This window comes from Excalfactoria chinensis, chromosome 3, assembly GCF_039878825.1.
Source record: "Excalfactoria chinensis isolate bCotChi1 chromosome 3, bCotChi1.hap2, whole genome shotgun sequence".
Lineage (NCBI taxonomy): Eukaryota > Metazoa > Chordata > Aves > Galliformes > Phasianidae > Excalfactoria > Excalfactoria chinensis.
In genome coordinates, this window is record NC_092827.1 from 45523288 (window position 1) to 45537517 (window position 14230).

General features: G+C 39.6%; 1 protein-coding gene across 1 annotated transcript in view; it reads right to left on the bottom strand.

The window, feature by feature from the left end:
* The window catches only part of CEP85L (centrosomal protein 85 like), a 103661-nt gene that overhangs the window by 63507 nt on the left and 25924 nt on the right, over nt 1-14230 (bottom strand). Inside the window, exon 3 of the mRNA XM_072333183.1 lies at nt 2527-3293. Coding sequence (XP_072189284.1) covers nt 2527-3293 — 767 coding nt within the window. The remainder of the gene's footprint in view (nt 1-2526; nt 3294-14230) is intronic.

Genomic DNA, 14230 nt, shown 5'->3' on the forward strand with positions numbered 1-14230 from the left:
AAAAAAGTCATGCTCTTTTGCTTCCTGATCTCTTTCCCAGATACGTATTTCACTTAGGATAGTGAGGCTCATTTCTTCTCAAAAAAATAGCATCTCAGCTCCCAGGCGCACACACAGCATATATCTTTGAGAAATATTACAGCAGACCACACAATATATACGGAAGAAACATTTTTAATACCACATCATAATTAAAAATCTGTCAAAACAGCAGCCTTCTTTCCTCACCCCCTTCTGTCTTCCCTCCTTACTAGAGTTATCACACCTGCAAATAGAAGCAGCAGAAGAGTCCAGCTCTTGTCCACGCTTTAGTTTTCTGCTTTATGGAATCTCATTTGACAAGTCTATCTTCTCACCTAAGGAAATCTGACAGACCTGTTTCAAGACCCAGCAATGCAACCCCAAACCATACAAATGAAAGCGCTTGTTAGAGTCACCAGGAACTCCTTTTAATTACTGCAAAACTCCCTATGATCTCCTCTTGCAACAGATTAAGGGGGAAAAACAGAGAATCACAGAATAGCCTGGGTTGAAAAGGACCTCAAAGATCATCCAGTTTCAACCCCTCTGCCATGGGCAGGGTCGCCAACCACCAGAGTAGGTTGTCCAGAGTCACATCCAGCCTGGCCTCAAATGCCTCCAGGGATGGGGCATCCACAACCTACAGGCAACCTCAGAAACCCTGTTGTGAAGGGCTGACACAGCTGCTAACAGCCTGCCTGAGGGATCACAGAATCACAGAATGACCCGGGTTGGAAGGGACCTCAATGATCATGAAGTTCCAACCCCCCTGCCTGGCAGGGCCACCAAACTTCCAGATTTACTAGATCAGGTTGCCCAGGGCCCTGTCCAACCTGGCCTTGAACACCTCCAAGGACGGGGCATCCACAACCTCCCTGGGCAGCCTGTTCCAGTACCTCACCACTCTCCTAGTAAAGAACTTCCCCCTGACATCCAACCTAAATCTACCCTCTTTCAACTTAAATCCATTTCCCCTTGTCCTGCTATTATCAGGCCCTTCAAAGAGTTTACTCTCCTCCTGGATATAGGTTCCCTTCAGGTACTGAAAGGCTGCAGCTATAAATTACCAATCTAGATATAAAAATTGCCAAAAAAAAAAAAAAAAAAAAAAAAAAAAAAAGCAAGACAAAGCAGGGAAAAAGTTTTTAGGGAAAACTTTAACCTGTGATTTTATGGTCTTAAAAACCATGTAGAAAAGCTGCTGCACCATCTTATAAATTGAGCCAAAAAGGTAACTAATGTTTGTGCTCTTCCTATGGGCTCTGTCCTCAAAACACAGCCGGGCACCTCTGTCTGCCTACCTACCTTCAACCACAAAAAGAGATTTCTGCACAATAACCATAATAATACACTCAGGGCTTCACCTGTTCCAAAAAAGGTTAACTACATTTCATCACTACCAGACTAACGACACATTTGTGAGAAGTGAAGAACCTAGAAAAATGTCATTATTATTATTATTTTTTAATAAGTCAGAGTAGTATTAATTTGGTAACATTAATAAGCCTCAACTTTTTATGTTAATAAATAATAATAAATATACACATCCCTTTAAAAGCATTGTGGGATCCTGATAACCTCTACATTTGTCAGTCTTTCCCACAATGGAACAAACAACAGAATTTGAGCACAACTGTTTGTTATCATCAGGCTGGAAGATACAGTTATTTTCACACACAGCTAGATTATCTTTGGCGGGACAATATCCTTACTAACTTCACACCGCCTGCTGTGAAAGTTTACATACTGTAATCTCCTTGCAACTTTCCTGGCCAGACAACTTTACATACGTAAGCATGAACACTTCTTTTTTTCGATGCCTTCCCTTACAAGCTATCTTTTCCCATTAGGGGAGGAGGTGGAAGCAAAGACTGGGAATTGTCACATCAGAAAGGCTTAAAAATCCCCTCTCCAAGAAAAATAACAATAATAATATCACAATTCATGAAAAAACTTCAAATAAGACAAACATATTTCATTTAAATAAATATGATTAGATTCAATTAACAATAGTCAGTTAATTTACTAAAAAATAAAAATAAGCAGTAACAGCAAACTGAACTGAGCTTTTAAGTCCTGGATATAGTGACATCATTGTATATAGGTATCAGCTCTTCTGACTGTGCAAATTAAATCTCTCAGTTCAGATGAAAAACTGACATTCACATTTCCTCCACTACACTATGACCAAAAACACTCTTAAGAACTGTTAAAAATGTTTTCCGATTAACCTCTTACTTTATCCAGCTTCAACAAGAGATATTGGTCTCATGTGAACTTGTAGATTCAATCTAAGCAAACAGATGTCAGAAGAAAACTGCTAGCAGTCAAATGATACTAAGACACAAGGAGCAGAAACCCCAACATACATTTAAAACCACCATCACCTAGTTAAGAGGACTTGTTTCCTTTTGTGTTTTATTGAAAGCTGTGTGAAAGGCATTATTCTTCACACACAACACGAGACGCCACACGATGGCAGCAAACACCAAGCTTTAGCCTTACCTGCACAGGCTCTTCACTTCCGGGCCTGAAGTCATCAAGTTGCTGTACATGCCATGCAGCTACACCATAGGGCTCTTCTGCAGTCCTGCAGTCCAGGGGATTTGCCCGTAGCTGTTCTTTAAGCCACATTTGAGTCCTCACTGCTGGCTGTATGGGAGCTCCACTTACAGCCTGTTGTCCCAAGGTTGCATATCTCTGTCCAAAAGCTTCACAACTGGCTGCCACAGGTTTGCTTTCAGGTAAGGCACTGTAGTTCAAGTCTAAGGCATGTCTCCTACTTGAGGAATCTGAAACAAAATCATCTTTGTTGCACGTTTCAAATTTGTATTTGCAGTCCAGTAGAGAAGACCGTTTTTTCCCTATTTCCTTGTCCTCAATTTTTAGCAACTCCATGCTGTCATGCAAACAGTTTGGCCCATTTGTCCTTAATGGTGGTGATACAGCTTTGTCTGTACCAGCTCTGGAGTCCACCGAATGACTACTGCCGTCCTGGCTGAAGCTGTTTGGTGAGCTGAGCTTAGACAAGGAGGACCATTTCCTTACAGGTCTTGCAGCTTTCATGTCAAGAGAATTGTCTAGGGCATCTGGAGTTCTGCCGCCTCCTGACCGTACAAAGCTTGTACTCCATTTAGAGCCATCAGACTTGAAAGCTTCCCTGTGTTTGGAAAGTGAAGAGCTGGCATTAGACGGCATCACATGGGCAGTGGGAATAGAAACCAGTGATCGGCTGGGCTTAAACGAGGATGTACCACTTGAAGTTGAATGATCTGGGAAGAAAGATTTATTATGTAAGTATAACACAACATGAATACTAATGCAGCATCCAGAGGGCAAAACATCAACCTCAAGGTGAAATGCAAAAATAGAAGGAAATGGGTTTCTTGACAAAACAGGGTCTTCTGAGCCATTCAAGATTTCAATATGCGTTCATTCTCAACATAAGAGCTTTTCAAATTTACTTTGCTGAGAACTGCACTAAGAAGGTGGTAAGAGCAGCTCCAGACACACTTACCAGGCTGTGGGCAGAATGCAGCGTTTATTTCCCACTTTCAACATGCAAGGCAAGGCTTTTTCCTCTCCCCACACAGCTTAGAATAGTTTTAATGACACAAATGATAAATGCGACCCAATTTAGGAGCTCCCTGCTTTGTTCTTCTCCCAAAACCCCTCCTCTCCTTCTCTGAGGGAAGACAATTCACCGAGCACACTTTGTAAAACTGAAGTGCTGAGACAAGACAGAGTAGTGACAGCTCCTGGACAGTACTACACACCCCCTTCAGATTTCACTATCTTCTAACTACATTTCATCAGGTGATTTAAAAAAAGGATTCTGAAAATAAATATATATATATAAATATATATATTATGTTCCTTTTAGGTTTTGTATTATTTACAAACAACATAAGAACTGCATTTAGCATAGTTTATTAAATCTATCCCAAACAAATACCAGGAACAGAGAAATCAGTGAGATAATGCTCAGGAAGTGACAGAAGAGCAAAGATGACCAAGGTAAAGGAGAGGTGACTGAGGACAGCCAGAGACCTCTCACATCCCCAGCAACAGGTGCTTCACATCACAGAACATGGACAACCAGAATTAAGCACCTAATTCTCTCATTAGAGGATCAGCTCCCACCATGTCACATGGCTGTGCCTTACCCAAGCTCACAATTGCTTATTAGGTCTAAAGTAGATAAGAGAATGAAAGAGCTAGTTTATTTATTTTTTTTTTTTTGCTCAGAGTAAAGCAGATACAATCCTAACACTTCTCTTAAGCTATACACACACATTCATACATATAAATCAACTAAGTGCTCTGAAATTACAGCTAGGCTACCCAGATTGATGACTGCAGTAGGTTAGTATGTTCTGGCAAAAAGCCGGAACAAGTTACTAATTGGGTATGCTTTCTAATGCACCATGCCACAGACAGGAAGACCAGCGCTTCTATGTATCAAAATCAACATTCCTTACCCCCAGCTCAGATACTCCTCCTTCTTGGGGACAAGATTTTCCCAGCGCACTTGCATCACAACACAAAATATCTCAGCAATAAAGGCACACTCCTCATCTCACAGAAAAATACATTATATTCCACAAAATAATAAACAGTTCCTTGACTGACACTGGATTCTTATATACACATCTGACTTCTAAAGCAGTCAAGGCCACTAAGGAGGTGAAAATCCTTGCTGAAGCCTTCATAACAGCCCCACCATAAATTCTCTCATTTTAAAGAGAAAGTTTATACCACTTTATCTCTCACCTCTACCCAGCTGACACTTCACACCAGTTACAGAACTTTTCCACCTTTAAGACTTCCACAGAATTATCAGATGTGGTTCAAATGAGCCAACAGTTTAAGAGCTGCCCATAGGGCAAACAGCATGGTCATATTAGAAAGAATGAGATGGATAATACTGCCAGCTTTGCTACTTGATGCAGTGTTGCTAACAAATGTGAGACATCACTACATGCACAACCAAAGCCCTTCCTTCCTCCCTGCACTTCATCCTTAAAATCCTGCATTACAGATAAACATTTTCCTTGGCTGTTTTCTGCTTTGACACCGCTCAAGAAGCAGGACTCAGATGACAGAATGCTATGCAATCCATTCAAAATTGAAGGAACCGTGGCTCTCTGGCCAAAGAGTTGCCACAGCAGTGGAGACATTGATGTATAACACCAAGTTCCCAAAACTGACGTGCCCACCACATGTAGCTAATCTGCCTGTATCAGGTACAGAGTATTACAATACAGAAAGACCTCTTTGACAGTGGAGATCTATGCTTACTATATTTTAGGATATCTTGATTTCTATGAGTAGGAATGTCCCATCTGGAAGAGAATGGCAAGAGCTAAAATCCAACCTGCATGCTTACACAAGTTCAAACACAGTTTTGTAACAAGAAGATTACAGAGGTATTCAATATAGAGTTTCTGGTCTGAAACATAGCTAATGCAATCTAGACACCAGCTTCAAACTAGAATTAAAACCCATAATAATTATAAGTATATGCATTCCCTCACCTATTTTTACTGGTGTAATGAGCTATTCATATATAGAAAATTTGATCTTGCTTTCTTCTACTCTGAATTTAAAGTCCTGAATTAGATCTAGACAAGTTCCCCTCAATTCTGATTCTCAACCAGCCTCAAACTTGCAATACAGCATGTACATCCACCAATGGCAGTTGGACATATCTGACAATTTGTTTCCAAGTATAACCTAGCAATTTTGCTTTCAAGTTGCCCTAATTGGTCTTCCCATTAACTCTCACTGAAACATATGAGAAAATTCACACATTTTCTTAGAGCATATTGCTTCAATCTGCCTTGAATGCAGGCTCAGCTGGAAAGAACTGGTCAGCATTCTAAAACATCTCATCATAGTATAAGAAACACAAAATTCAGAAATGCCATAGCAAAGCCTAGAAGATGTAATTACTCCTGCAGGCATAGCAATAAGTTTACAGAGTCACTGAATGGCTGAGATAGGAAGCAACCTCTGGATGCCATCTGTTCCAACCCTTGTTCAAACAAGACACCCAGACAAGGGTGCCCAAAAGGCTGTCCAGACAAGTTCTGAAGATCTCCATGAAGGAGACTCCACAGCCACTCTGGGCAACACGTGCCAGTGTGGGGCGACTCACAGTAAGAGAAGTTTAAATAAATAAATAAATAATAAAGTTCCTTCTCACCAAATCCTGCCAAAGACGACTCCAAGAAAACACATTTTTCCCCTCTCATATGATAGAACTGTAGAATACCCTGAGTTGGAAGGAACCCACAAGGATCGTCAATTCAAACTCTTGGCTCCACACAGGATGATCCAAAATTCAAACCATATTTTGGAAAGCACTATCCAAGAATAAGCAAACTGAGTTATCAATGAGCTACTGCTCTCTTCTCAGCATGGTTCAGCTTTTGCTGCACCAAGTTAGTCTTCATTTGAAGACTGCAAATGCACTTAAACATGACTTGCATACAAAAGGAATCAGTCTTTCAACGCTTAAGATTGTTCTCATCAAGGAAAACTTGAAGAGATGGGAGAAAAAAGAAATAGCAAGTTGCTGCTGGTTTTCCTTTAAACAGCATCAAGACCAAGAAAATCAAAACTTGCTTCTCAATGATATCAATACCTTTTTGTGCCTACCACAAAGCTCCCTAGGCCACCCATCTAGTTGGCATCACACTTCAAGCTTTGATACAACAGATCCCACATCACAGAACTAAGAGTATTTTAGAAATGTGTTTTACAAGATTTCTATCACATAATTGCAGAAGACAGAATCAAAAGTGAATAACATTCCATATGGCTCTTCTACTGCCCTGTGTTATACTTCTTAATTACCTTATTTCTGTATCTGGCATTAAAAAAATAATGCAAGATTTGCAATAATGCAAATCAATTTTGATTTTCCAAAAAACTAAATGACAGGAATTTCATTTAAGTGGGAACAAGCATGACAGAGACTTCCTCTGGAAGAAGAGAAAAATAAAATGAAATAAAATCAGCCTTCCAACGTAATAGACTCTTTCTATTTATTCACACTTTCCCACTTTTTGTTGCTTAGTTGGTGGTTTTTCCTTTAAAACATCACTAGTTTCATCCACATTTACCAGACTTAAAAGAAAATCTCTGAAGCCATTTCTCAGGTAAGATTCATAACACAATTAATCAGCTACTTCAAGTCCTTATCAGTTGCCCCAGTGGTCAGTCATAATGCAAGAGAGGCAGAAAAGATTTACTGTAACCCTGAAAACCTTTCCTGGCTGCAAAATGAAATCAGCACTTCATGAGTACCCATCTGCAAGACATACTTCCATATCTAACAGTTTCTTCATTTCTCCCAATCAAACCGTCAGCTAGTTCAGATGCTCAATACTAATCAAAACCAAAATGCTTACGATGCATATGTCGGTGGGACGCATGTGCATCTAACACCACTGGAAACAGAGACCTTCCTTGTGTGAAGGACTTTGAAATCTGATATTTTATCCAAGCTATAATTAGAAAACTCTGACCATGGAGAATAAAGCCACTATTAGAAACAGATGACGTTCTCTTCCTTTTTGCTTTGCTCCCTACCCCCTAAACGCAGATGCAGACTACCCCAATCCAGAAAAATAAACTAAAATATTATCATTAGTTGAGCAGAAGGCAGATGGGGGAAGCCAAACCACTATTGTACATATCCACTTGAATCTGACTGAGCTTCAGCATAAGAAAGTTCTTATGTCTGTAACAGGATGTTTGCTAAATTATTCCCTGTGGTGTACCTTAATTTCACATACTCCAGCAGCAAGCCAGAGCAAATCCAGTGTCCAGCATACAAGGATATAGCCACAAGTTTTCTGTACCGTGAGAGCATGTGGCTGCCTCCTGGAAACCTTTTCCACAACAGCTGTTTTCACTGCTTTCAATAATGAGAGCAACTAAAATCTCTTGGAAGCTGATAAAAACAAAACAAACCCCACACACAACACAAAGACAACAGGATTACATGCTATGCAAATCAAGTTTTATGCTACACCTGTGTTCCCAGTACCTACCCACTTACATACTGGGATAGCATGACTGCAACACAGACAATCAACTGAGCCAACTGCAGGACCTCAACACGGATGGGCAGCTGGCCAGCCCTAAGCAAAAGCACTTAAGGGACCAACTCATCAACCCCTGGAAGCAAAAGGGTGTCTTTCCAGACAGCAGTAGCCAATCTCAGGAATGGGCTGGTTTGTTTGCTTTTGTTTGGGTTTTTTTTTCCCCCCTGCACAGAAATCCTCAACATTCTCATCACAAATGCCACTCATACTATATTTTCATACAGTAAACTTGAAGTAAGAACTGAATGAATGGAGGAAGTCTCTGAAAATAAATCTCTTTCAAAGAATAAATAAACACAAGCATGTGTCACAGAAAGCTGTGTCAGAAATGGAAGCTCTGCAGACCAGAGAGAACTGTTCAGGCATTTAATAAGTTCTGAGCGAGAGAGTGGGCCTGAAATCCTCACACATAAGCAAATCATGCTTAGGAACTGGAAGTGCTGGGCATGAACAAGAAAAAAGAAAACCAGCAAGAAAAAAAATAATAAATTGCTGCAGGTGAAATATTATTTAACAAAATAATTGCGTTAACTAGTATTCAAGTAATACTGATTTGCAATACTAGTATGTTAAATACTAAAATGCTTACTGTCAAAGAGCCAAGTTGCCTGTGTCACATCTGCAGAGCAAAAGCAGGTGTACAGCGTCCAGAACCAAGTTTGCTTCATGGTACTGGAAAAAAGTAGCAAGCTTACTGGTTCCCAGCACCACCAGTTACTGCTGTGGCACAACACTTCTGTTTTACAGAAGCATATAGTAAACTCAGAGTCAATTCTTCTACACTGAATCAATTAATAGGATATATGTGTATTTTTAGTAGGATTTTTTGTAATCTACAGTCACATACAAGTTGCATCTGAAAACTTGCTACTTCTATAACCCTTCTGGCAAACTCATTACCTCTTTGGTGAGCAATTGAGAAGGTAAAATCCCACTAAGTGGATGAAGTGAGGATGACATTGCACTTGCAAATAATTTGAAATCAGGATGGGGGATACAAGAACATTCTGAAGTTTGGTTAATGATGCTTAACGTAGTAACTGACTTACACTGAACAAACCATCAAAAAGCCTTGTCATTGAGCAGAATAAAGTTATTTACTCAGTGAAAATCATTTATTCACCTTTCCCTATTTTCATACATAGGAGAGTCCTGCTGTCAGCACATCACAGAAGTTGCCTACCCTCATTCATATTTCCCTACCTTTTCTCAAAACACATTACTGACAAGGAATCAACTCTATAAAAGCTACCTGACTTTCTATTTTAAGAGTGCAATCAGTTACAGTAATTGGGGTACTGAAATACCTTCTACAATTCAGTCTTTGACAAATAGGGCAAAGCAGGTCCTCTTCAACTTTGATTTATCCGTAAAAAGGCCCAAACTTGACAAGTCCTCCATGTACACCGCATTTTCACCACACCTGAGATGTAGTCTTGACAAAAATCTCATTAGCAAAGCTGTTAGGTTCCAGCAATAAGGACAAGCAATTAAATGGCATAACAGGCCACACAGAAAGACAACATTCTTATGATCTTATTTGAGTAACACTAATCAGTCTCTACGCTTACAGTGGCCATTTCAAGAGCCAAAATTCCTAATTTAATCACTTGGGTTAGATAACAAAGGAGACAGTGTAGCTTCCCACAGACTTGCACGTGTAATCAAACCAGAAATGCAACAGAATTAAGCACAAGATGGAGATAATGTCATCTTCAAACAAAAAACAAGAAAAACAAGCAAATACATAAGCGGTTTAAAAACCAAAACCACTGAGGAAAGAGTTGCCTTATAGAAAGTCTTGGTCTTAAGTTACATTACTGTAAGATTTGAGGTTAAAGTTCCCAATTAAGTTAAAAGCCACTTGGTTAAACAATCTGTCATCCAAACTACCTCAGTGAAAACAAAATACACACACACACACACACACTCCCTTGAAACAGAATAAAATGATTCCCATCCTCATTACTGCTCCTTTAAACTAGCTGCTTGGCAGTAAGAACTACCACATCTCAAGTAACAAAAACTTCTCCACAAATAAAACCTAACAAAAATCTCCAGTGTTTTCTTATTCGCAGCACACTTCAGAGAGACTGTATCAAGCCAATGCAACAGAAAGAAATTACAAGGGAAAACAAATACAGACCACACAACAACAGTAAAAAAGGCCAATAGATACAAGTCTGTGAGTCCCATAGTAAAGCACTTAAGATCTACTGTAGTAAAACTTAGGTTTTAACAAACATTGAGGTGTATGCAGGCAGGGAGAAAAGTGATCAGAAAACCCTCAAGCCCTCAACACATGCCATATGCACCAAACACACCCATACTTAAGGGACCATAGCATAAATGATATTTTAAGACTCAATACAAAATAGTTCTGCCTACTAACATTTCTGTCAAGTAACCATTTGCCTAGCAATATCTAGGCTATTAATAATCAGCTGCAGAGTCTACGACTCCAGGAAAAAGACATCTTCAAAGAAATGTGCATCTTCTTAAGTCAGATCTGAGTCAAAAACAAATCTCACTCACATGAAGCTCACATATGGAAAACGATTTAACGTGTGAATGTAAAGGAGGGAAATACCATACAGATGTGGGATGCTGCCACTCTAAAACAAAGGAAGGTATCAGACCTATGCAGGAAGGAAAGCTTTAACAAAGTATCACGTTGTCCATGAAGCTGCAAGTGAAGCATGTTAGATTACTCTGCAGAGATAAATAATTACAGCAGTCAATTACTGCAAGACTATTTTCCTTATTGTACACAGTTATTCTAGCTGTCATTGTTAGGGATGTGGAAATATGGATCCATTAAAAGCCTGTGGAAAAAAAAACAACAGGCTAATATGATACTATATAGGTGGATTTTTTTTGGTTGGTTTGTTTTGTTTTTATTGAAACACACAGACCACCTTATTAAAGATGGTAAAGAAAACAGAAGGCAAGTCCATTTCAGGCACTGGGAATGAGGCATAAATAACTGCCATGACACCAAAGTCACAATAGCAATCCAAAATGAAAACTAGGCTACTGAATCAGATTTGTCTGCTAAATTCATCTACAAAGGTTAGCCTAACCTAGATAATATTTTTGAATTGCAAAACTGAGCACATTTGAATAGAAGTGGGTCTTTAGAAAACCACTTTTCTCTTAAGACAGTATGAACTTTATGATTTGCCACCTTATTTATACACTCCCAGTATAAACTTACACACTTATATACATACATCATACACTTAAACATCCAGTATACACTTATACGCTCCCAGTCCAATACAACCACAATTCCTAAGAACACAACATAGAAAAGAATGCTCCAAACCCTTCGAACAATCTGCCTTCCCAGCAGTACCTGCCCCACCATGAAAAGACTTCTCTGCCAACCAATTTTTACCATTCAGCTTTCATGCTATTTTACTGCAGCACATGTACAGTTCAGAGCCGGGCTACAGGATAGTGCCGTGGGAGTACCCGTAACAAACAACTGGCAACCACAAAATTGTTAAGAAAAGATTATGTCTAAAACGTAGATGCTCCACATAAAGGAAAGAAAACTGAACAGAAGAGGAAAATCCTACTTCATAATATCTAATCTTGCTTTTCCAGCAATCCAAAGCTATTTTTAAGCATCAGTTACGTAACTAAGTAGAACGATTTCTAGATTAACAAGTTCTATTCCCCCCTACCCCCCCCACTCAGATAAGAGGATAAAACAATATTCCAGAACAGCAGTCACGTAATCAAGCAACTTCATTTTGAAGAAATGAAAGAATAAGTGGAAACTCCTGCCACAGGGTACTTTTTTTTTTTTTTTTCTTTCTTTTTTTTTTTTATTTAAAGTCCAGATATTAACTTACGTTTGTCTTCTGTGAAGCCTGCCTAGCCTACAGCTTCCAATTCCATTTTCTTCAACAACAAGCACTTAACAGTGAAGACACGCAGAAATCAAAGATGCCCCTAGGAACGTTCATTAAAAGCAATGGCTAAAGAAACCCAACAAAAAAAAAAAAAAAAACAACAAAACAACAACAACAACAAATCCAAAAGATATCTGTCCCTTATTCCTGAATCCAGATATTCATGCTGCAAATACCATTCACCTCAAGAGCCACCAGATCTTCCCTCTGCTGGAATTACTTCAACTCCACTCTAGGAAGACCGCCCAAACTACAGAGTAAGCAAGCCTGCATGAAGAAATCCACTGCTTCCCTCAGGGAGAGAAAAACCCTAGACGTTTTCATCCTCTGTAAAAGAATGCCATCAATGGGAACATACTTATGCCTCTATTTTCCTACACCAACAGAGACAAAAAGTTGTAATTTCTCAGTTCCAAAGGAAATCTACATATGCTATTGCAACTCTAACTTACTCCAGGTCACACCTCCAATACCAAGGCACTCACATGAGCTAATCTGATCCCTTACAGCACTAGAACCACCTCACCTCAGACAAGAAAAGAAAGCAAAGTGCGTGTGCGATGAAAAGGAACTCAAGGGATCAGAGCTCATTTTGATGGTTCCCCCAAGCACATAATTCCATGCAGATTACAAGTGTTCTTCACTAAAAAGTTTATTAATCCTTTACATTTTATTCATAAGTACAGCCATAAACAGTCTATAGCTTAATGTCAACTAACTTCAAAAGGTTAGTTCCTACTTTCAGTTTCTGAGGAGACCAGACTTCTTTGCTACATCTGAGATTATTCATTACTGTAGATTTAACTCCTGTTCTTATAAAGATGGTCTTTAGCCTAAAAATACTACATCCAAATCAGTCTGTGCCCCATTTGCTCACCACTAAGAAATGGACCCCTTGTCTTGATTAGAGCCACCAAGAACAGCTCCTTCCAACAAGAGTAGCAGCTTTCAGCTTTACGCAGTCATGCAGGAGACAGACCTTCATCTTCAGACTCAACCTTGTATGCACTGCCACTTCCTCTGCTGACTTGTGTCTGCAGCAGTGAGGCTGCAGGGCCCCCGAGGCAGGAAGATAAGGCCCTGCACACAGCCTACAGCCTCTGCAGCACCCTGTGGCCAGGTGCCTCAGCACACCATCTCCCTCCTTCCCTGCCTGCCACAAGCATACATCAGGCCAGGCAGGTGAATGCAGAAAACCTGCCTCTGCTCCATGCCACTCAAAAGTGGTGAACACATTACATGCCATTTACTTCATACAGTTTGGGTATGTTTGCACCAAGCATTTCCAAGGGACACAAATCATCCCTGTTAATCCCAAGATTCAACTTCTTCCTCAAGAAGAACAAAACTTGCTGGGACAATTTCTCCCTTTCAGATTCTGGTCCCCACACAGTAACAAAATAATGTGTTACTATAACTCACATTCAGTTAGAACTGGGCTACTGAGAACCTTGCACTCTTCCACAGTAAATCAGACCATATCACCACCAGGTCACCATCTTGGAACCCAGTTCAGGTCACACAGGAGTAACCTTAAGTTACATCTGATCATAACTCTATAATCTAAAGGTATTTTCTGTGCTTTAAGAAGCATTACTGTCTCCATTTCCCACATGAAGAACAGAAATTTAGTATTCCCAGGAGAATTTGACTCTCTCACTACTATTAGTTTCTGAAAACAACAACGTCAAGCCAAAGATACAAAGTCACAAAAAATCTACCCTATAACACTGACTACAACGTAATAAACGGATGTAGAAAAATCTGTTTTCTTGTACCTTTCTTTCTTTCACCAGTTTGACTCTAACTTCAAGTACTTCTGTTTTTCTGGCACACCTGTGCCTGGTACTAAGACTTACAACAACTGAATACTGTTCAATTTCTAATGCTTCATTTCTGTGCAGCGTGAAACAGAAAACAGGGATTCACATTTCTGTGATGCCCACTAACAACCTTCCTCCAACCCCTCCATCTTCTCCACACACACTCTGAGGACTTGGTTGACTTGGTTTTGCTTTCCTTAGAGGACAGTTGATATTTTGAGCCAATGTGAATAATTTACAGTTAAAATTAGCTGTGTTAAATCAGAGACTATATTTAGAACTAAATATTACACTCTTACGAGAATTTATGCACTGTAAAAAACAAGCCTCAGCCCAGAGAGGGAAT